At 34.3% G+C, this 24,991-nt stretch overlaps 1 protein-coding gene across 4 annotated transcripts in view; it reads left to right on the top strand.

Moving 5' to 3' along the window:
• LOC125092595 (lysine-specific demethylase 6A-like) overlaps positions 1–24,343 on the top strand; it is a 172,952-nt gene extending 148,609 nt beyond the window's left edge. For all 4 annotated transcript variants that reach the window (XM_047716962.1, XM_047716961.1, XM_047716963.1 and 1 more), the window contains 9 exons: positions 3,704–3,768; positions 3,848–3,922; positions 4,526–4,674; positions 10,532–10,646; positions 13,540–13,727; positions 14,467–14,608; positions 18,135–18,261; positions 20,912–21,082; positions 22,150–24,343. In XM_047716962.1, the coding sequence (XP_047572918.1) occupies positions 3,704–3,768; positions 3,848–3,922; positions 4,526–4,674; positions 10,532–10,646; positions 13,540–13,727; positions 14,467–14,608; positions 18,135–18,261; positions 20,912–21,082; positions 22,150–22,176 (1,059 nt within the window). In that variant the 3' untranslated portion in view covers positions 22,177–24,343. The remainder of the gene's footprint in view (positions 1–3,703; positions 3,769–3,847; positions 3,923–4,525; positions 4,675–10,531; positions 10,647–13,539; positions 13,728–14,466; positions 14,609–18,134; positions 18,262–20,911; positions 21,083–22,149) is intronic.
• Positions 24,344–24,991: the final 648 nt, after the last annotated feature.

Here is a 24,991-nt window from a genome sequence, read left to right as displayed (position 1 = left end):
AGGGCAGGGCTTGATCTCCCCATGAGATCATGACCTGAACCCAGTCCGAAAAGTTGGGTGCTTAACTGACTAAGCCACGAATGCATTCCTGGTCCCTGTATTGATTGTTATTGGACCAGTTTGGGGCCTCCTTAGGCTTGATTTGAATCAGACCAGGCATTTGCCAGTTACATTAGCACACAACTCTGTGTTGTGCCTGTAGAAGCTTTTCTTTCTTTCTTTTTTTTTTTTTTTTAAGATTTTATTTATTTATTTGACAGAGAGAGAGGAAGGGAAACAGGCTCCCTGCTGAGCAGAGAGCCCGATGCGTGGCTCGATCCCAGGACCCCGGGATCATGACCTGAGCCAAAGGCAGAGGCTTAAACCACTGAGCCACCCAGGTGCCCCTGTAGAAGCTTTTATTGATAGGCAGTCCTGTGGCCAGAACTGATGTCTGGTCTGCTCTGAGTCCATCTCAAGGGTAGTCAGATTGATATGTGTGGTTGGTTATCTTTTCCTTGTCCCTTGGGCAGAATTCCCTTTAGGATGGTGTTGCCCCTAGATGAGGCTACTTGCGTACTGGCAAGCTTGTGTTGCCACTCAGGATATACTCCTGCAGAGGCCAAGTCCACAGAATAATGCAGGGGTGGTGCTCACAGTGATAGCAAGGTGTGTACCTGTATGCTGTGGGGAGTGAGGGGGGGACATGGAGCTTCCTGACTGAGGCTATTGGGGTTAGAGGGGACATGTCCACGAGATAACCAGGGCAGGTCACACTTTCAGCAAACTAATTAGAGAGTGTTGACACTGTACTGGTTCTGGAAAGTTTCCAAGTATCCTGGTTGGAGGGCAAGAGAAAAATGGTTTCCACCCACTTCTTTTGTTCTGGAGAAGTGCTTTGCCCCTTCAGCACACCTCTGAGATTAGTAAACAAAATCTTTCACTTTTCGCACTGCCACTACTGTGCTGTGTCTCTATGAAACTGTTTATTTTATGTCTTTAAGAGTGGGTGCTCAATTTTCTATCACTGTCCCAGCTCTTCCAGAGCCCAACCCACAGATTTAGGAAATTGTAGGTGTTAAATCTGGTTTTCAAATCCGAATGTCATGGAGCTATACCTTTCATGTGTGGGTCTAGATTCTCCCTCTCTTTTAGCCCAAGGTATCCCTCCCTCTCATGGACAGTCCTGTGAGTTTGTTAGGCTTGCTACCATATCTCTACCCTTCCTACCCTCTTCACTGTGTTCTCTTCTCAGTGTTTACCTGTGGCAAGCATGCCACTCCCCAACCTCAGCTTCCCACCCCTATGTGTTGCCCTGGAGTATGTGTTTTGTTTTGTTTTTAAGACTTATTTATTTGAGAGTGTTTGAGAGAGAGAGAACATGAGTGGGGGGCTGTGGAGGGGGGGTGAAGAGCAAAGGGAGAGGGAGAAGCAGACTCTGCTGAGCAGGGACTCTGGGATAGTGACCTAAACCAAAGGCAGCCACCCAGTCAGTTGAGCCACCCAGATGCCCCTGCCCTGGAGTTTTTAACTCTTAGACATGCTTACATTGAGTCTTTGGCAGATTGTGAATTATGTTTCATTTTTCCTGCCACAGCATTGTTTCCAGTGGAGGTCTCGTTTCCTTTTACGATTTTTTACTACCTGTCTCCAGATTTGGATGCAGTATTTTGCCCCTGTGTCCTCACGTCTTTTACTCATCTGAAAATAGTTGATTTTTAGATTTGCTTAGCTTTTTAATAAATTCTTAGTTCACTGTGCCTGTTTCTGCTCTTCTAACAGGTCCAAACAAGTCCTCGGTCAAGTATTTAATTTGCAAATACTTTCCTTGTTCAATAGCTATGTTTTTCACTTTTTGATGGTGTTCTTTGGAGCACAGAACTTTATTTTCTATCAATTATTACTTTACTTTGATTGCTTTATCTTTGATGTCATAACTAAGAAATGACTGCCTAATCTATGGTTATGCATTTTACTCCTGTATATTTTATTTTAAGAATTTTATAGTGGTGGGGTGCTTGGGTTGGATAAGTGTCTGCTTTTGGCTCAGGTCATGATCCCAGGGTTCTGGGATCGAGCCCTGCATCAGACTATAACTGCTCAGCGGGAAGCCTGCTTCTCCCTCTCTCACTCCCCCTGCTTGTGGTCCCTCTCTTGCTGTGTCTCTCTCTGTCAAAAAATATCTTTTAAAAAATTTAAAAAAAATTTATAGTGGTACATCTTTCATTTATATCTTTGATTTATTCTGAATTACGGTAAAAGGAAGGAATCTAATTTCATTCTTTTCAGTGTGGATTTCCAATTGTTTTAGCATCATTTCCATATTTAATTATATTAGCACCTTTGTCAAGAGAGTAACATTTTTATTTAGCTTTTAAATTCCTCTCTAGTGCTGTGTGCTCTATTATTTTTTATTATATGTAATATAATATGTGATGATATATATATAGTCTCAAAAAATTAGACTATACAGAACTTGTTTATATGCCCTTCATTTTGTTAGTATTAATGCACACAGGCAGGCTCAAGATGACTAAACAAAATCACAACTTAAAATCGTAAATCTTAATTTTTCTTACTGTAAACATCTATAGCTATATTTGTACTCCTGGGCAAACACTCTTCCGGTTTAGAACATGTACTTCTGTCTTGCTACTTGACATTTGTAAAATAACTTTTTTAAAAAAATTTTATTTATTTATTTATTTATTTATTTATTTAGATTTTATTCATTTATTTGACAGAGAGAGATCACATGTAGGCAGAGAGGCAGGCAGAGAGAGAGGAGGAAGCAGGCTTCCTGCCTAGCAGAGAGCCCAATGTGGGGCTCGACCCCAGGACCCTGAGATCATGACCTGAGCAGAAGGCAGCAGCTTAACCCACTGAGCCACCCAGGCGCCCCTGTAAAATAACTTTTAATAGCCTCCTAAGTTGCTTTTATTTTTTTTTTTTCATTATCTTTATGAATTTGTGGCAAGCATAAAAACCTACATATTTCATTCCAGAACAATATCTATAAGGGAAACAAATTTTGCCTTTTGTTTTTGAAATATGGAATAGAGTGTTGTTCTTGGAGTTACGGATGTACCTCCAGAATTTTTTTCCTAAAAAAAGCCTCATTTTTTATATTTTTACTTTATTTTATTTATTTTATTTTATTTATATTTTTTATTTGAAAGAGAGAGAGAATATGTCTGACAGTTAGGGAAGAAGCAGAGGAGGATGTACAGGAACAAATAGGCTCCTTAGCCAGCTTGGAGTCTGAGGCAGGGCTTGATCTCACAACACTGAGATCATGATCTGAGTGGAAATCAAGAGTCTGACACTTAACTGACTGAGTCACCCAAGTGACCCTTTTATATTATTTTTATTTTTCAGTTCTCTTTAAAGTTCTCTTGTAATCACTTAAAATGAAATTCTTCTACCATTTTCAGAAGTCTCATGGTCCACAATAAAATTAGAATCGGTACATGTTTTTCTTATTTACATAATACCTGACTTTTATAATATTAATTTTGCGAATGATGGAGGAAGTTAGTACCATGCCATTTGGCTTGATTTTTTATTTAATGGCATCAGTGAAGATATTTTATGTGAAATGTGCGTATTAGAAACTTAGTTTTGAAATGAGTGTGCAGTGCTCATGTAGGTGAAACTGTTTTATTAATTATGTAATGGAAATTGTAGCCTGAAATACATACTGAGTGTTTCTGCTAATCTATAGGAAGAAAATGAGAAAAGAACACAACATAAAGAATATTCAGATACTGAATCCATATCTTCAGATTCGTAAGTACCTTTAATGTTTGTTCAGTATTTCTGTCCAAAATTCATGGACTTAATATTCTTTAAAACCTTTTTTTTAAAGTTCTGGAAGGAGAAGGAAAGGACCTTTTAAAACCATAAAATTTGGAACCAACATTGACCTCTCCGATGACAAAAAGTAAGTCCTCAAGTTATGTGCAGTTTGAATCACAAGATTGAAAACTGTCTGATTTCATATATATTTTTTTTTAATCTTACCATTGAAGTCTTAGTTAAAAACACTACCATTCTGAAATGATTTTTGCTAGGTTTTGCAATAGATTTTAGTTACTGAGGAATATCAACACATTAAATATACAAATTAGAAAAGAAACATTTTTTCTTTCTTTTCTCTTTTTTAAGGTTTTATTTATTTATTAGAGAGAGAGGAAGAGAGCAAGAGCCGGGGGGAGGGTCAAGGGAAGAGGGAGAAGCAGGGAGCCTAGCATCCTGACCTGAGCCAAAATCAAGATATGGACATTTAATCGACTGAGCCACCCAGGCGCTCCTCTTTTATTCCTAAAATTATAAATTTTTAGGATTTAATTCTTTTTAGTGATTTTGATTTATTTCAGAATTTTTTTCCTTGCAAGAGTTAACATTCTACTACTACTAACCTTAAAAATGTAATAATTTGAGATTTAAATGTGTTTCTGATTAGAACACAGTACTTTCAGAGACCTGGTAAAGCTCTTAAGTATTTGCAACAAGATGACACTTTTGATCTATTACTTTATTTCAGGTGGAAATTGCAGCTACATGAGTTAACTAAACTTCCTGCTTTTGTGCGTGTGGTATCGGCAGGAAACCTTCTAAGCCACCTTGGTCATACTATCCTGGGCATGAATACGGTTCAGCTGTACATGAAAGTTCCAGGGAGTCGGACACCAGGTTATTTTTGTGAACTAATATATCTTGTATAACTGAAGAGTTTAATCAGATATGAAACACACGTTCAACCAGTTTCTTCCCATTTGTAATTAATAAAGTCAGAAGCCAAATGGGTTTTTAATGCTTTCTAATACATAAAAATATTTGTAATTGTTTCTATAAATTAGCTGAGAGTAGTTTTCTCTATGTGCCTTTTTTTTTTTTAATGTGTAAACATGAAAATAATCCAAAACATTTAACTGGGAAGGAGGCACTAAATCAGTAAGGAGTAAAGGAGATAAGCAGTTTAAAAGCTTTGTCTTTATCCCATTGATTGCAAGCTCAGTGGTTTGCCAAATTTTTTTTGCCACAGTTAAAATTAGAGCTATGTCATAATAATGAACTAATATTCTTACTGTTTAAAAAAGAATTTCTTTGAAGATATTAAATATTTAATACACCAATATTTTCTATTCTGTTCTATTATGTTTCATTTTATAAAAGTGTAATTTGGAAATTTTCTAGTGAAGGAGCCAATTGAATTTCTTCATGGTGATTCTAAGTGTTTTAGGTTCTATAAGCCACAATGTAAAATTGAGGATATTTTGTAGATACTCATATAATGGAAAAAATATTTATATTACTTCTTATTGATGAAGGTCAAAATAGAAAATAATTTAGTACAGTTTTTCCTTCTCATGGGAGAATAAATTTCACTTCATTGGGGTTTGGGGTTAGCATTCCCTATGAGAGTCAGCTACAGATGTGCATCTGTGAAAGCTGTTCTACAATGAGATCTATGTATTTCATCTTTAAAAAATGTCTTTTCACACAAATAGGCACTATCAAATACTGTCAATCTATAATCCTATTTTTTTGAGCATATTAATTGGTTGGAAAGCATTTACCGAATTTTAGTTCTTTTACTTGATTTTTTTTTTTTAATTTTTTAAAATTTATTTCTTTGACAGGCAGAGATCACAAGTAGGCAGAGAGAGAGAGAGAGAGAGAGGTGGAAGCAGGCTCCCTGCTGAGCACAGAGCCCGATGCGGGGCTTGATCCCAGGACTCTGGGATCATGACCTGAGCTAAAGGCAGAGGCTTTAACCCACTGAGCCACCCAGGCGCCCCTTACTTGATATTTTTGTTTTATGTCTCATTTTGCAGATTAATCCTTTGCAGTTTGCGTTTGGAATGTTCTCATTTGCAGTGCAATATGGAAAGGTTTCCTACTCTGCATTGATTGAGATTTGAAACATGGTATTAGATTTGTAGTTTGTGCTTGAAAAATATATGCTGCAGATATTGGAGGGAATGGATGTCTGGCTTCTTCAGTTTTTAAAAATACAAAATATAGAAAACAACTTGCTAGTACTCGTAATTCCAAAAATACTGTTTTGCAAATGACTTTATAATTTAAGTTTTGCTTTATAATTTTAGGACTCTCTAAAGAATCGTTTTGAAGGTGCGCCTGGGTGGCTCAGTGAGTTAAGCCTCTACCTTCGGCTCAGGTCATGATCTCAGGGTCCTGGAATCAAGCCCCACGTTGGGCTCTCTCCTCAGCAAGGAGACTGCTTCCTTCTCTCTCTCTCTCTCTCTCTCTGCCTGCCTCTCTGCCTACTTGTGATTTCTGTCAAATAAATAAATAAAATCTTTAAAAAAAAAAAGAATTGTTTTGAAAACTGTAACAAAATTTTTTTTATCTGTCAGTGTTCATTCACTAACCACAACTAACAGTTGCTCTCAAGCAGAAAATGTTGAGTTTCAACCCTGATGGTCTAAAAATTATAATTTTGGGGCGCCTGGGTGGCTCAGTGGGTTAAAGCCTCTGTCTTCGGCTCAGGTCATGATGCCGGGGGCCTGGAATCGAGTCCCTTCCTCTCTCTCTGGCTGCCTCTCTGCCTACCTGTGATCTCTGTCAAATAAATAAATAATTTTAAAAAATTAAAAAAAATTATAATTTCACTATTGCCAAATCATGGGTCGGCTTCTATTTCTGACAAAAACTCAGCTAATATTCATTACCAAGAATGGTACATAATCAAATATCTACCAGTCAAATAATATTGTGAGGGATGCCTGGTGGCTCAGTTGGTTGGACGACTGCCTTCGGCTCAGGTCCTGATCTGGGGTCCCGGGATCGAGTCCCGCATCAGGCTCCCAGCTCCATGGGGAGTCTGCTTCTCCCTCTGACCTTCTCCTCGCTCATGCACTCTCTCACTGCCTCTCTCTCAAATAAATAAATAAAATCTTTAAAAATATATATATTGTGAATAGCCATAGGCATTATTCACTTTATGTTTTAACAAACTTCTCTAGTATGTCCATGCAAATTCACACATTTTCTCCACCATCAGTTTCTCCACCATCCAGTTCTAATGGATTCCATTGTAGCAGTATATAATGTTTCCCAACTTCTTTGAAAATATTCTGACTGTAGTTTGTCCTATAAAGACTAACACTTCAGGGGTGCCTGAGTGGCTCAGTGGGTTAAAGCCTCTGCTTTCGGCCCAGATCATGATCCCAGCCTGGGATCGAGCCCTGCATTGGGCTCTCTGCTCAGCGGGGAGCCTGCTTCCTCCTCTCTCAGCCTGCCTCTCTACTTGTGATCTCTGTCTGTCAAATGAATAAATAAAATCTTAAAAAAAAAAAAAAAAGACTAACACTTCAGTCACTTAACATTTGTCTTAATTCCTCAATTAGTTAAAATACGAATTAGCAAATACAAATTAGCAAAATCTGTTGACCTGTTAAGGAACAAGAAAAACTGCCTAAAATTATTTACCTTTTTATTATAATTGACTATTTGTATTGCTCTCAACATCTTCACTGAGTAGCTGTTCTCAAAAAAAAAAAAAAACCAATAAACGACTTAATAGTCTGGAACCATTTCATTTTCTCCAGATACAGTGATTTTTTATTCACTGAAGTGAAATACAATTTTATTAACCCATGATCTGTTCACCACTTTTTTTTGCTTGGCCAGACACTGACTTTTATTTCAGTCTCAATCTTTTTTATTTTTATTTTTTTCTTTTCCTCCTCCTATTTGTTTAATATTTGAAAAGAGGTTCAATGATGAGATACTGCATTTAACTTTTTTAATTTTTTTGTCCATTGTTTTTCTGTAAGATAGGTACATTGTAATGAACACTTTTGCAGTTTCAGTGTACAATCATCTTTTTTGCATAGCAAGTATATCCTTGTGTATTAAATACAATACTTATACTGTGAAATGGAGAAAATTATTTGCATTACCGCATGAAGTTCATTTATCTTGCTTTAACATGATGGATATGCACTGGTCTTTTTTCAGATAAAATATTGAAATATGGTGATATGTTTATCAGCTGAAATGCTGATGAATTATAGCTGCCTTAATACAATATTTTACCAATCAGCAGTGAGAACTAATGCTAATGTGTAATATTGTTACAGCTGCTTAATTGTGATTTGTTGAATGAAAAGACTAATATGCAAAACATAAACCAGTGGTGTATTTGTGTTCACCAGTGGTGTATTTGTGTTCCATGAAAGTCTTCTAAACAAGAACACATGTTTCAGCCATGGGCAGTAGTTTGCCATCCCATGATTTAAAATCTTAAAAATCTTAAAATTTTCACCCAGCACAAATCATCTTTGTTTCCTTTGCATTTACATAGATCATGTTACATATCATAATGCAAATATTTAACAATCTATGAATTCTGGCAACTATCCATAAAGGCATATAGGAGCAGCAAATAACCTGGTTCTATATATGTACTGATGCCTGTATAGCCTGTGTATAAGCCTCTTCTACTTCTGTTTTGTTTGTTTGTTTATTTATTTATTTATTTATTTATTTATTTATTTATTTTTAAAGATTTATTTATTTGACAGAGAGCACGAGTAGGCAAAGCGGCAGTCAGAGGAAAAGAGAGAAACAGGCTCTCCACTGAGCAGGGAGCCTGATTGGCAGAGCTCAATCCCTGGAGCCTGAGATCATGACCTGAACTAAAGGCAGACGACTGAGCCACGCAGGCGCCCTTCTGTTTTTATTTTTATTACTTGTATCAGTTAGAGTTTGCCAGAGTGCTTGCTTCTTTACATTTTCACTGTATATTAGCCATATAGTTTGTTTAAAGTAGGTTGTTGCTTATTTTTAAATGAGTTAGGGTTTGTGACTTTTCTTATTAAAATCTGAAAATCTTTTTTTTTTAAGGTTTTTTATTTATTTATTGGACAGACAGAGATCACAAGTAGGCAGAGAGGCAGGCAGAGAGAGAGGAGGAACAGGCTCCCTGCTGAGCAGAGAGCTGGATGTGGGGCTCAATCCCAGGACCCTGGGATCGTGACCTGAGCTGAAGGTAGAGGCTTTAACCCACTGAGCCACCCAGGCGCCCCAGATCTGAAAATCTTTTTGAAGAAATGCTGACTCAGGGTCTCCTTTGAGATTTTCCATATTTATTCTTCTCAGGGATTTTGATGTTAATGGAACTCATTGAGTGGAATGTTTATATTCCCAGGCCATTACTGTAAAGTCACTTACATAATACTTTATCACTAGTAGTGTTAAAGTTGAGATAAGGAGAGTTGTAGTTAATGAGAGAAGACTTTAGAGTCTTTATCCTCGTCGTCATTAATACTTTTGTAATACTAAGCAGGAATTGCATATGGCAAAGGGTTTTTTGAAATATATATATAATTATATATTAATTATTATATATTATTAATTATTTTAATTATATATTATATATAATATAATTAATATATAATTATATAATTCTATATTAATTAATATATAATATAATTAAATATTATATATATAATTAGACTGAGTTGGTTAAGGTTTATATCCAATTTGGATATAAAAGTAGATGTATGAAAAACAAAGGAAATGAAAATTCTTTTAAAATATTTGAGGGAGAACAAAACCTAATAGATCACTTCTTTGTCATTGTGCCTAAAAGTGCTTGAGGTTTCTAATATATTTGTATAGCATTACGGTTTTTCGTTTTGTTTTGTTTTTTTAAGATTTATTTATTTGACAGAGATTACAAGTAGGCAGAGAGGCAGGCAGAGAGGGGAGGGAAGCAGGCTCCCCACCAAGCAAAGAGCCCAATGCGGGCCCCGACCCCAGGACCCTGAGATGATGACCTAAGCCAAAGGCTCAGGCTTAACCTACTGAGCCACCCAGGTGCCCCTGTATAGCATTCGTTCTTTAATAGCATCCTTTATAATAACCCTGTGAAATTTCTTAGAGGAAATTTTGTTTAGTATATTTTATAATTGGTATAATTCCAAAGAAACACTTTTAAATTGCTGTTTACTTGGTAATGATTTTGTTTCTGTTCCAACATACATAGAAAAGGTACCTTACTATAATAATTTACATTCTGACATGATCTTGAAATGTGTTCTGAAAAATTCAGATTGTTCTCAGATCATTTATTACAAAGGTTTTTTTTTTTTTGTTGGTTTTTTTTTTTTTTTTTTTTTAAATAAATCTGTCATGATGTCCTCAAATCTCAAATTTAAAACTCTGTGCCAGGATAATATCTACCTACTTGTGGATAGAAGCATTTATAATTAATATGTCAACATCAAATTGGGATTTATAAGAGCTGTGGAAGAGCAACAGGTTGTTAAGCAACCAAATTACATTTTGAAAACCCTCCCTCTTCTTTAATTCTTTGATACTCTAAGAATTGAAAGTATTTTATGGAGGAGGAAGTAGAAATAATGACAGTAAGTAATATTAATTGCTTATCTTATGCTGTCTTCTGATTTATAAGCATATTTTTCACTCTTAAAACAACCCAGTGATTTAAAGGCACATTTTCTCCCATTGAATTTACACTATAATAATAACTCTTGTTTTCCCTTTTTCTTTTCAGGTCACCAAGAAAACAACAACTTCTGTTCTGTTAACATAAATATTGGTCCAGGTGATTGTGAATGGTTTGTTGTTCCTGAAGATTATTGGGGTGTTCTGAATGACTTTTGTGAAAAGTAGGTTTCTGAACAGATTTTGTTTTCAAATAATTTTGAGAAGACATTATAAAGGGCAAAGTATGATGCTAAATTTCCAAATATCCAGAAATTTTATTTTACCTTTTTATTTTTTAATCCAGAAATTTTATTTTAAATGGTATTATTTGAAATCATTTTTACTTTATATTCTGCAGAATAACACTAAATGAAAAATGCTATGAAACCAGTTCATGTAGTAACAACAGGTATGAATTCAAAAGACAGGGAGTTAAGAAATTTTTTTAAAGTTAGCTTTAAAAATTGTTGAGTATGAATGCACATTCTTTTCAGATGTACTTTACAGAAAAATATGATTTAATTATAAATGAAATTAGAAATGGTAAGAATTCAAAAATTAACCATCCTTATGCCTTGCTAATAATTCAACGATGTATGTCTCTAACAATGAGCCTAAAATGATAATGTTCAGAGGCAGGTGAATTCCCTGCTATTTAAAGAGTTGATTATGATACTGGTAAATGATATGTTTATGAAATGTAAAAAATTGGGTGAAATTCTAATAATTATTAACATATGTGACCTTTAAAATGAGTACACATTTTATATATCAATTTTGGAGGGCTTTTTAACTCAGTATATTTGATTTAGTAAAAAGTTTGATGGTAATTTAAACAATTTAGAGTTTTCTTAATGGCAAGGTATGATCATTTTTTATTCTCTTATGTATAATTTTTCTCATGTTAAGAAAAGGTCAGATTTCTAAATATTTAAAATTTATCAGGAAAATAATGTTAAGTAGGGTATAGGAAAGATCTGATGGGAAGTCTCTTGTGTGTTTAAGAACTGTTTCTTTTTTTAAGATTTTGTTTATTTATTTTAGAGGGAACATGGGCACGCATACATGCACACATTTGAGTTGGGGGAGGGTAGAGGGAGTGGGAGAAAAGAATCTTGAGTGTACACTGAGTGTGGTGGAGCCTGATGCCGGGTTTGAACTCACGACCCTAAGATCATGACCTTAGCTAACTGAGCAACCCAAGTGCCCTAAGAACTATTTCTTAAAGTTATAAGGAGGTGTATCATAACTTTCCATGTACAGTACAAATATTCTTACTATTCTGAGTGGGAACTATTTTCAGGGTTTAACTTCTTTAAAATAGAATGGGTATATTTAGGTCAAAGGTAGAAAACATATGGAATAATAATCAAGTTAGAGTAATTCATCTTAAGTTGAAGAAATCACACTTAGCATCTCAGGTTTTCTGTGAAGTTTATTTTGCAAAGAACAGAATATAGCTGCCTTTTTTTTTTTTAAGATTTTATTTATTTATTTGACAAAGAGAGCAAGAGAGGGAACACAAGCAGAGGGAGCAGGAGAGGGAGAAGCAGGCTTCCCGCAGAGCAGGGAGCCCAATGTGGGGCTCAATCCTAGGACCCCGGGATCATGATATGAGCCAAACGCACATGCTCAGTGGCTGAGCCAGTCAGGCGCCCCCAGAATGTAGCTTCAAATATTTAAGACTTTTATATTTATTTCAGGGCTATACTTAAAATCTTTAAATCAACCACTGTTTTTAAACTTTTGAAGGAAACATATAATCTGTTTGCCTTCGTTGGCTTCCCCCCCCCTTTTTTGTATGATGTTTTCTCCACTTTAATGTTGTCAGGGTATGGGTAAAATAAGGTTTATACCATGATTGTAATTTTTACTTTCTTGTTTTCTCTCCCTCCCTCTTCCTGACCCACTGCCCCAGGTCCTCTTCATGTTTTTCTGACAACATTCCAGAGTTTTCAGAAAACACAGTTTTCAGCAGTTCATTTATCAGTATCTGCTAGACTTACCTCTAGAAAAGTCCTTTCATTTTAGGAGGAAAAAGGAAGAGAGACAGGTTCCATGTACACAATTCCAAGACAGCCATTATCATTTTTGTTAAGAAAAAATAGAAATAAAACAGAAGTAGGGCAAGTGCTTTTCTTTGACCTTCATAAAGGAACAATTCTATGATTTGAGTTTTCTCTTGAGAACATTAAATAATTGAAGTACCTATAACAAAATTCTTACAGAAAAGAATTGGTATTGTAGTTACTTTAAAATATTTCATATTGTGATGAAGAAGAATAATAAAAAGTCACAATTTTTAATAAAAATTTGAGTTTGGTCTCTTTGCATTGCTGCTGTTGGTGGTGATTCATGTGAAGAAAAAGGACTTTATATTGATGGGAATTGAGGGGAAAGTTTTTGTTCTTATACCTGCCACAGTGCTTCTGGCTCAGAAGTTAAGTGGGTTCTTGTAATCCCTACTCTCAATTTCCTATTTATTTATTTAAAAGATTTTATTTATTTATTTGACAGAGAGAGATCACAGGCAGGAAGAGAGGCAGGCAGAGAGAGAGAGAAGGAAGCAGGCTCCCCGCTGAGCAGAGAGCCCGACGCGGGGCTCGATCCCAGGACCCTGGGATCATGACCCGAGCCGAAGGCAGCGGTTTAACCCACTGAGCCAGTCAGGCGCCCCTCAATTTTCTTTTTAGAGATTCCTTGATATTAAAAGGTTATTCAGAAAGAAAGGATAAATCAGAAAGAGAATTAAAAATTAGTCTAAGTGTAGTTTGAATCTTTGACTTTTGGACTTCTGAAAAGAATTTAAGCATATAGTATAGATAGATCTTTGAATTATCCTACATAATCATGTGCTACATAATCATGTGCTATTAGTATTTTTTTCAGGATTACCCCTTAATATTTACAAATCTCAACTTTTGAAACATGCAGTTCTTTTTACAGTGCTAGTAACTTTTAATGAAATACATAAAGTATCTTTTAACATTTGGAAATTGTCGCCCCATCTTTTATGAGACATTAAAAAAAAGTTAGTTCATTGTTATTTGTTCCTTCCCACCTATCTCCCCCCAGAAATAATTTGAATTTCCTGATGAGTTCTTGGTGGCCCAACCTTGAAGATCTGTATGAAGCGAATGTCCCCGTATATAGATTTATTCAGAGACCTGGAGATTTGGTCTGGATAAATGCAGGCACTGTCCATTGGGTTCAGGCTGTTGGCTGGTGCAACAACATTGCTTGGAATGTTGGTCCACTTACAGGTATTTTAATAATCTGTAAATAGATTTTACATTTTAAAGAATTATTTCTAATTGGTGGTATTCTGTTAGAAAATAATTCACTAGGTATTGGAAAATTGTGTCTCCTTGGGAAAGTCTTATTTGTATGGATAGTGCATTCAAGTTAATAAGTGAATATCTAACAACAAATATTTGGACAGCTAACACATGTATGCTTTTGTAGACTTGGTGTATATACTTTGGATATATCACAGTGTTTTGTGTGGCTTTTATGGAAGATCTGGTATATTATAGGAATAGTCAACCTTCTCAGTTATTAAACCTTGCTTAATATATGTAAGGTAAAGAACTCAGATTTGGAGTAAGAAAGACTTGATTAGCTTTGTTAATTTTTCGACTTAGGGCAAATATTTTAACCCCTCAGGGCTTAATTTCCTTACTTAGAAAATGAGAATTCAAATCAGTAAAGATTTGAAAGGATGAAACAAGATGTAAAATGAGCCTCACAGTACTATTAAATGCTGTTTGCATGATAAATATTTTCAAAACTTTTTAATTTGGGGGGGCTTGAACTCCCAACCCTGAGATCAAGAGTCTCATGCTCTTCTGACTGAGCGAGCTAAGTGCCTCTACATGATAAATATTTTTAAACTATTAAACTATTCTTTTTTAGAATTGGTGTTAGGTGGTAATAATTATCTTCATACCTTTTGTTAGTTGGGGTAGCTTTATAACTTAAAAAAACTTTGTTTTCTCCTAGCCTGTCAGTATAAATTGGCAGTGGAACGGTATGAATGGAACAGATTGCAAAGTGTGAAGTCAGTAGTACCCATGGTGCATCTTTCTTGGAATATGGCACGAAATATCAAAGTCTCAGATCCCAAGCTTTTTGAAATGATTAAGTAAGTGTTTACAAATCACTATAGTCCCTGTTTTTATGGGGTGTGGGGAAATTGGTGGAAATGTTAACTAATCAATATTTCCCCCCCAAATTATTATGTCAGTTAACATCAAGTGATAAGATGGTCTACAAGTCTTCACAAAAGAGAATCCACATGTTAAAAAGTATTTTCTTCATTTACAGGCTATAATTATTATGATACAGAGAGGAATAAAGGCATATATACATGATTCTATACCTTTAAAGTTAGAATCTGTTCTTTCTCTTGCTCTCTCACCAGAATGATTTCCAAGACAACTTTACTTTTAATATTGAAAGTCTCCCTGTAGCAAGAGAGAGTGAGAATGTGATTTTGAAATAAAAGTCCAATAAATAAATTAACATTTATAATAGTGATTTAACGAAAATGGTTGAATTTTCTGGCTTCTCTATCTAAACCATCTCCTTTTTAGCTTCTTAAACTTAAAACAAGCTAATAAATTAGCTTACAAAATTAATAGATTACCAATTTGAATACATGTATTGTAGTAATTTCTCATTTATTGACCTGGTTTCCATTCCATTTGTTTTACACGTTTATTTGCAGTAACATATTTTTAGACCCTGCCACTTACTGTATTTCTCCAAATTGTAGTGTATATGCTTTTCTTTCCTTCTCTGCATCACTATCACCAATGAAAAATCATTCTATTCAGAGAAATATGAAATATTATCGATTATAATAATTACGCTGCTGTTTTTTTCATTGTTATTTATTATTGTTTCCAGGGCATATATATGTATATGTGTATACATATGTATATGTGTGTGTATGATTCTTAAAGAATAATACTATTTTCCTAATAGTGCTGGTAAGGATTTGAGGAAACAAAATGTGATTCCCTAGCACTTAGAATCTCATTTTCATAAGAGAAAAGTGAGGGAGAGTAATAGGCAGAAAGTGAAGAGAGTATAGAGAAGATAACATTATAAGAAAATTTTGTCTTTCTGTGCTCCATTTTTCCCTCATTTGAAGAGATTGATAGTAAAGCCTCTTGGCATTGGACTTTAGTAGTGCAAGTATGTAAACTATCTGATCTCTGATACTGTTTATGAATGCACCTCTTACTGACATTTTCCTAATGACAGATTGCTGAGTTCATAAGCATTGTTGCATCTGCAAGTAAAAATTTACAGGGTTTCGGACATTATTTCAGCGGTGAAATCACATTGGAAAGGGGTAGGCCGAAGACATCAGTGAATGCTGCACATCTAGTGTATAGTGTTTCATATTGGATTTTTACTTTTTGTCTCCTCTAGTACTTTCTTCAACACACATGCATATATCACAAAGCTTTCCTTATTTTGAAATATAAATCTAGTAAGGCAAAGTTTTGTTCACAGTTATTTTAACTTGAAAAATTGCTAAAGGTAAACTGAAAGTGTTACTGTTTCATATGATACTTAAGAATTTTTCATGCAGCTTTAGACTTGAAATTATTATGCTCATTTTGTTTTTAAAGAAGTTAATAACTTATATTCTTAAAATCCTCTTACTCCAGGCTTATTTGTGTGAGTTTTGATACAGAATTTTAACCTGATACAGAAATACAAATTAAGAGAAATTTAATATGATGGTCCTATCATACTGTAATATGTAATTACTCACTTAAGAATCATGTATTTATTAAGCATTTTCTCTGTACCAGGCAGTCTTATTGCATTTAATAAAATAGACAAAGCCTTTGCTCTCATGAGTCCTGCATTCTAATGGGAAAGAAAGAGTAGGAGCATTGTAAACACTGAAGGAGGTTAGTTTTAGGTACTGATAATACTCAATTCTTTCAAATAATTACCTAAGTATTTATAATAACTGATCCAAATTCTAAGTCATTAGCAGTTCAGTCTGTTAACTGCAGTTGGTTTGGACCTTATCCCAATGGGTTATACTGTTCACAAATGTAGTTATTAACATCACTTTTATTAAACTGATCATTGGTAGTTAGGATTTTTAGAATAATTTTAGAGCTAGAGTGTGCCATATAGATCATCTAGTACAACTCTGCCTTCAAAGGGGAAGTTGAGGCACTTAAATTCATGGGAATGTTAGCAGATATTTCTGAGCAATGATAACAAATGATAGAAAAATTATCACTATTTATGAGAATTGACTTGCTAACCTTATAAGTATGAACGTTAGAAAAGTATAAAGTTGGGGTTTTTTTTTTAAGATTTTATTTATTCATTTGACAGCACAAGGTGGCAAAGTGGCATAAAGAGGGAGAGGGAAAAGCAGGCAATCTGCCAAGCAGGGAGCCTGATGTGGGGCTCAATCCCAGGATCCTGGGATCATGACCCAGGCTAAAGGCAGCTACTTAACCAGCTGAGCCACCCAGGCGCCCCAAGTACAAAGTATTTTTTAAAAAGGTTGTTAATGGGGCGCCTGGGTGGCTCAGTGGGTTAAATCCTCTTCCTTCAGCTCAGGTCAGGATCCCAGGGTCCTGGGATCGAGCCCCGCATCGGGCTCTCTGCTCGGCGGGGAGCCTCCTTCCTCCTCTCTCTCTCTCTCTCTGCCTACTTGTGATCTCTCTCTGTGTGTGAAATAAATAAAATAAAAAAAATAAAAATAAAAAGGTTGTTAATATATGGGCACCAAGGTGGCTTAGTCAACTAAGCCTCTTACTGTTTCAGCTCATGTCATGATCTCATGGGTCATGTGATTAAACCCTGTGTTAGGTTCCATGCTCACCTCGGAGTCTGCTTAGAATTCCCTCCCTTTGCCTTCCCTCCCACCCCCAAATGCACATATACTCTCTTTCTTTTTAAAATAAATTTTTAAGGGTATAAAAAGTTCGAACCAATAATATTCTTTTTATCCTTTAGTACTATAGTTTAAGCTGATTTTATGTTCTTTAATGTCTAAATCTACAGTTTTCTGCTTTGGAGAAGTTCCAGCATGGAATTCAGACTGATTTCAGAGATGAAGAACTTGACTCTATTATAAATTTACTCCCCCCCCCCTTTTTTTTTTTTAAGATTTTATTTATTTATTTGACAGAGAGGGATCACACAAGCAGGCAGGTGGCAGGCAGAGAGGGGAGGGGGAAGCAGGCTCCCCACTGAGTAGAGAGCCCAATGCAGGGCTTGATCCCAGGACCCTGAGATCATGACTGGAGCCAAAGGCAGAGGCTTAACTCACTGAGCCACCCAGGTGCCCCTATAAATTTACTTCTTTGGAAAGTTCTCTCAGTTTACCCAAATCAGAGCAAAAATTAAGATCATATTTTTGAACAAGAGATGAGTGTTTTGTAGATTAAGGTTGTATTTTTGTATTCAGATACTCTTTGTATTTTTGTATTCAGATACTCTTTGTGCTTTAGTATTACCATTGTGTTAAGGCATGTTATATGTGAAAAAATTGACAAAAGAAAAATACCATATCAATAAACTGTAAAACCAAGATACTCAGTTATACACAGATGGTATATCTTATATGCTACAAATATTCAATATTCAAATGTTGTCATAAATAATTTTCTCCACAATAGGTACTGTCTTCTAAAAATTCTAAAGCAATGTCAGACACTGAGAGAAGCTCTTATTACCGCAGGAAAAGAAGTTATATGGCATGGGCGGACAAATGATGAACCGGCACATTATTGTAGCATTTGTGAGGTAACTGCTCTTGCTGACAGTTGTTTTATTGTAGAATCTCTAGTTTGGGGGTGTGTTTTAAATTACAGATTTACCTATACTTTTATATAATGCATTTTTTTATTAACAATTATATTAAATTTTCATCTGATGGTATAATATTTCATTTAACTTAATTCAGAAGTAATGCCTACAGAAGCATTCATGTAGTAATTCCTTACCAGTTGACAATTATCTTGGATTTTAAACTAGCAGTAATCTACAATAAGTATACAAATGCCAGCAAACTTATCTATTTCTTTGTAGATCCAGGCATATCAGTCATAATGCAATTTATTAATATAGTTGTTGGTTTTTTCCTTTGACCGAGGCTTCCATAAAGTACAGAAATAAAAGATTGGTACTTCCTGGAGAGGAGCTTACTTCTACTTGGAGACAGAATGTAAACAAGTTATAGATGCACATGAAAGTGATGAATATGAAGCTGGACATGTATGGACTGTTATAGAAACAGTGAAGAAAATAATTGCTCTTACTGGTTTAGAACTTACAGGCTGTTTTAAAATTTGACTCCTAAGGACTGTAAAAGGAGATGGGTTTAAGGAATTTGATCTTTACTTTAATGTCGTTGAAGCCATAGAAGTTTCAAGCAAGGCACTAAGTGAAGATGTGTGTTTTATTAGAATCCAGCTAGAAGGCACAGGTGTCAGTTTGGAGAATATTGGAATGGTCTTGAGGGTTTAACAAGGGTTCAATTAAGCTAGTCTTTCATTTTAGGAATATAAAAAGAAAGGAGTTTAAAAGTGTTTAGGTCAGCAGGGTAGTTGATCACATGGGGAATGATGACAAGTTCAGGAATCCCAAATTTTAAAGTTTCGTATACTATGTTATTTATGGATAGTAATAAAACACCTTAGAAACTGACATTTTAACAGTCCTGTTCTAATATTATTTTAGTTGGTAAGTTTTTGTCATAAAATCAAGCAGTGGTTAAAGGACCCACTTGGATAGGAAATTGAAAATCCAAACTAAATCTTGAAATTGTGTGATAGCGGGGTAAACTGACTGTATCCCTTGGCTATTATAATATTGTGTAATCTCATCAAAATATGTTATTATAAGATCTACGAGATTCTTTCAGGTTAGGTGTCATACTTCAGTTAAATATATAATCTTCAGAGTATTTGAAAACAAAAGTGTTGCAGCTGTTATCCCGAATTTTGCTGGAGCTTTACAAATCATTATGGTTTCTATATTAAAGAGGTTCTTACTATCTTCCGGCGTAATACTCATGAATATGCTGCCTGTACTTTTCTTTAATATACAGGCCTTACAAGTGACCACTTCTTTTTACTCATCTGTCAGCTAAAAATAACTAGTTAATGGGGTTACTTGGTTGGCTTAGTTAACCACATAACTTTTGCTCTCAACTCAGGTCATGATCTCAGGGTCCTGAGTTCAAGCCCCACATTGGGCTCGCTGCTCAGTGTGCGGCCTACTTTAGGGCAAAAAAACCCAATCTGAATATATATATATATATGTATATACATATGTATATACATATATATATATATATATATTTTTTTTTTTTTAGGATTTTATTTATTCATTTATTTGAGAGAGTGAGAGAGAGGGAGCATGAGAGAGGAGAGGTCAGAGGGAAAAGCAGACTCCCTACTGAGCAGGGAGCCCAACAGGGGACTCAGTCCTGGGACTCCAGGATCACTACCCAGGCTAAAGGCAGCTGCCCAACCAACTGAGCCATCCAGGCACTGAATATGTATATTTCAATTACTTTGTTTTTCCTTTTATTATTAGCTTTCATTAAATATTGATGATACATGCTCTCAAGGTCCAAATTTGAATAAAACATAGTCACCACTTTTATGGAGCCAATCTGTGAAAGGAGAGAAGTATCTAAACACAAACAGCTAATGAACTGTTAAACACTACATCAAAAACTAATGATATACTGTATGCTATTTGAACATAATAATAAAAAAATTATAATTTTGAAAAAAAAAATAAACCCAACACTATGGATGCTATCATAGAGAAGTACAAAGAATCATTACTTTTACCTGATTACTTATACTGATATTTTGGATAAAATAAAAATAAGGTGACCTTTATCAAACTGAGTATTAAACTTTAGAAGTTTATTTTTGTTTTTTTGTTTTTTTGTTTTTAAGATTTATTTATTTATTTATTTATTTATTTATTTATTTATTTATTTATTTATTTATTTGACAGAGATCACAAGTAGGCAGAAAGGCAGGCAGAGAGAGAGGGAAGCAGGCTCCCTGCCGAGCTGAGAGCCCGATGTGGGACTTGATCCCAGGACCCTGAGATCATGACCCGAGCCGAAGGCCAGCAGCCCAACCCACTGAGCCACCCAGGCGCCCTAAACTTTAGAAGTTTTAATCAGTATTTGATTCCCTTGGATCGGTCTCTAAATACATATTATGGCTCTCGTTTTTGCCATACAAGTAAACCTGGTATATCAAACATACAACTATGAGGGTGTGTATTTTTTTTTTTTTTACATACTTCCATTTACAAAAATCACTGTCCATAATTTCACGTAAAGTAGAATTCCATAGTCACATTATAGTGCTGCAATCCTACAACTCTCCATTCAGTGCTTTTTTTTTCTCTTTTATTAAAATAGGTGGAGGTTTTTGATCTTCTTTTTGTCACTAATGAAAGCAATTCTCAAAAGACTTACATAGTACATTGCCAAGACTGTGCACGAAAAACAAGTGGAACTCTGGATAATTTTGTGGTGCTAGAACAATACAAAATGGAGGACCTGATACAAGTCTATGACCAGTTTACATTAGTAAGTGAATTCTATATGTGAGTACATAATTAGCTGGGTTTTTGAAGCAGCAGTGTTTGTTTTTGGTATCTGATAAATACAATTTATAATAAGATATTTAAATTTTCTCTTGGCTCAGTAGATATTGCATAATAATGAGATATTTCTGTGTTTTCCTTATACTTTAAAGCCCTTTATCCATGTGCAGTTGATACACATTACTATTTTTTCTTTTCAGTAAGAATGGCCTAAATAATAACCACAATAATTACATTTGAAAGTCTTTGTTTTCTTTTATAATACTGTGATAGTCTTTATGTTATTTTATTTCACTGATAAAAGATGGGTTACTTAATTCTATATGGATGCTCTATAAGGAAATCAGTATTTTTTTAATGTACTCGTGTTTTCAGAGATCACTGCATTTGTTTAAAATCTGTTGCTTATCTTAAGTGCTAAACTCTTGGGAATATTTATGTTTTTTGGCTTAATGGTATAATATATAAGGTGTGGAAAAACTAAATTCATATTATTTTAAATGCCATTTTTATGATTTCAAGGACATGTAGAGATACCATTTATATCTGGCTTTGAGTGGCAGTAGGATTGGAAACATTTAGTCATGAACTGTTGGCATTTTTCTGTGCTTTTTCTTCAAAACTTTGAAATCTAGATTCAGATATTTTTAATTAAATTGTTCTCAGAATTGCTTGAAAAAGAAAAAAATTATGACAAATATGTGAAATATGTATTCTACCAGAGAATTGTTCATAAGCCAATCACTCACTACCCAAATTTTAATTGACTTTTCAAATTATTTTCCACACTACTCTTTCAGCAGTCTAAAAAAATAGGTCTAAATGTTCCATTGTGGTTTTTTGTGTTTTTTTTTTTTTTTTAATTAAATTTTGAACTACAGAAAAATGGGGTAATGTTTCAGAACCCTGTTGAATATTGAACTTTGTGGGTATTTGGTGTTGCTTTCTAACTCATGTCATCAATAGGCTGTATGTTGATACTCCTGAGCCAAGAGCTGTATTAAGGATTAATATGCAAAAATAGTTAACATACCTTATTTTTAATTTTAGGCTCCTTCATTGTCAACATCCTCTTGATACTAGACCGTGAATATTAAATGACACCTTTTCTGCTCATCAGGAAAGGTCTTGCTCCACTGGTTTTATAGCTGTTCATAAGACTGCTGACTAAAAGCTACGTCTATGCAACCTTCCAAGAATAGAGTGTCAACCAACTGGATGTAGGAGAACACTGCCTCTCCTCCAGGACTCTCACAAAGTTGATCCAGCTGTAACTAATCATAATGGCATGTTTTATGATCTGACAGTATGTGGCAATGTCCGACTACTGACTTGAAGATAACCTTTTTCTATATTTCTGTATTTCTGGACAGCTAAATTAGTTTTCCTCTATAGTTTTCCCTTTCAGAATTTTTGTGAGGAAAAATTAATGTTATAGCTGGCCAGTCACTTGTTAAGATGTTTAATGAATTTCAAATCTTTAATCAACTTTTTTTATGTAAAAAATTAGATGAGAAAGCTTTGGGGGTTTTGTTTGTTTTGTTTTGTTTTTTTATCATTTTATATTTTTGTCTGTTGTTTGAGGCCACAGTGATTACACTTCTAATTTCCAAAATAAATGTTAAGAAAAACTCCTAGCCTAAGAGCCAAGACACAAAGATAATGGATTGCACATAGTATAAGGAATAAACTTCAGATTTGTGATTTTTCTTTCTAATCCTGACACAGATTTACACTATTTATGAATACATATTTATTGCTTGAAAATATTTGTGATGGAATGTTGTTAATTTTACCTGAGATTTACCTGCCATTAAATATTAAGGAGTTCTGTAATTTTAAACAGTGCTCCTTTTACATTTTCTATGTGTAAATAAAACTGTGTAGTATTGTACAGAAACTTTTATTAAAATTGTTTAATGTTTAAAGGGTTTTCCACAGTTTGAGTTTTAAAAAAGACTTCCTGTAAAGACCTAGCTTTTGTTCATTTTCAAATCTGATTCTATGTATTTTATATATACATATATATTCACACACGTATAACATAGAAATAAAAATATATAATTGTATAAAGATAAAACAGATTTTAAAATTTTCACATTTATGATCATTTTTGAGCTGCCTGCTGTAAAGTAGTGGCTTACAAAATATGCTTTTTTAAAGTAAATGTCTTTTCAGCCTGTTTTATTAAGTTAGTTATTGTAGTGATAGCCAGTATTTCAGGCAAAATGTATATTAGAAAACAAATAGTGAATTTGAGATTTTAAGGGAAACATTATAAAGTTTGATAAATTTTATTTATCACTTTTTTACTACAGAAAAGAGATTCAGACTGATGATGGCTTCCGCTGCAGAGAACAAATACGTTAAATGACTTATTTTTAAAAATTAGATAACTTTGAAATTCCATACTTTCCGTTTGTTGAATATAGCTGAGGAAGGAAAGAGGAGAGATACTCAAATTCTGTATCACTAGTCAATTTCAAGAAGTTCTATGAAGGCTTTTGTTTCATATGAACAAATAACATAACCATATTAATCTCATTTTATATTAAAACCTGGTTTCTACCTCTACTTTTTCTGAAGCATTTGGCATGTATTCTCATTTTATCACAGTGTTCTAAAACTTTCCTATGGACCTTTGGTGGAGTTCTATAAATGAAGTTGCACAAATATCTAAGAGAATTTTTAATCTTATCTAGTGAACTGCCTTGAGAGATTATATGTGTCAAGTATCTCTTTTCAAATAATACTCAAGTATTCTGGCTTCCTAGAAATAGTTTAAAGAAGAAACTTGTAGATACTTTATTAAATTAGGTAATAATTTTTCCAGAGTTAAAATCTTAACAGCAATCATCATGGTATAATTTCAAAGGAAAATAATTGCAATTCTGTTTTAATTAAGGGAAAAAAAAAGTACTTCATCCTACTCAGTTATTTTATAATTATTGTTATTTTTGTGGTTCTTTTGTAAAAGCTCTTATCCAGAAGTCATTGGTAATAAAAGTCAAGACATACTTTTTCCCCTCCCCAACTTAAATTCCAAACCAACCCCCGGGAAACAAAAATTATAAAGTACTAATAGTATATATATGAGTATTTCTTAACCACTTCTGTTTTGTATTACTTACAAAACATCTTATTGTCTCATCTCTTTTTGAAATGATTAATTGCCATGATTAATGTAAATTGAATTTATTGAATTGACTTGGACATAAATATGACTTAGTTCTGTTTCTTAATATATTTGGGTTATATGTTAAGAATTGTACTTTTAAGAAGGTTACAGTTATTAAATAGGATAGGAAGTGAAAAATCAAACATATCAGTATTACTTAGAAGTATATCTAGATAATGAAGTCCTCTGTTATGTATTTCATCAATTTAACATCCTTTGCAATTTGGATTTGGAGGGCATTAAAGAAATAGATTCTCTCTTTTTGTTCTTTTACTCCTAGAGGTGTGACACTCATTAAGATGTCTATCCAGGTGCCCTCAATTAAATTTGTATCATAGCACACACATTACATAAAATAGCGACTAATCCAGAAAGAGTGCACTTGGTCATATTCTTTTCTGTTTGTTACAATTTAAATAGGAACTCTAATTCATGGCATATAATTTATGAAAATCATAAATTTTGTGCAGTGGATATGCAATTCAGTTTGCTATATTTACCCAAATCCTGGCTTCTGCGTTGTCTGAAGAAGTAAATTGAGAATTAGGACCTTCATGTTTGTCAGTCATATCACTAAGTAGACTGGAAGTTAAAATCCCGCAAAAGAGAAGGACAGAGAACTCTTTGGAATAAAATTACATAACAAGGAAATGAGATAGAGCAAAGAAAACACCAAAGAGAAAAGAGGAGATAACATTTGTCACATCAGAGCTT

Source organism: Lutra lutra, chromosome Y (assembly GCF_902655055.1).
Source record: "Lutra lutra chromosome Y, mLutLut1.2, whole genome shotgun sequence".
Classification (NCBI taxonomy): Eukaryota; Metazoa; Chordata; class Mammalia; order Carnivora; family Mustelidae; genus Lutra; species Lutra lutra.
The sequence above is the reverse complement of the archived record's forward strand: the minus strand, read 5'-3'. Positions and strand labels throughout refer to the sequence as shown.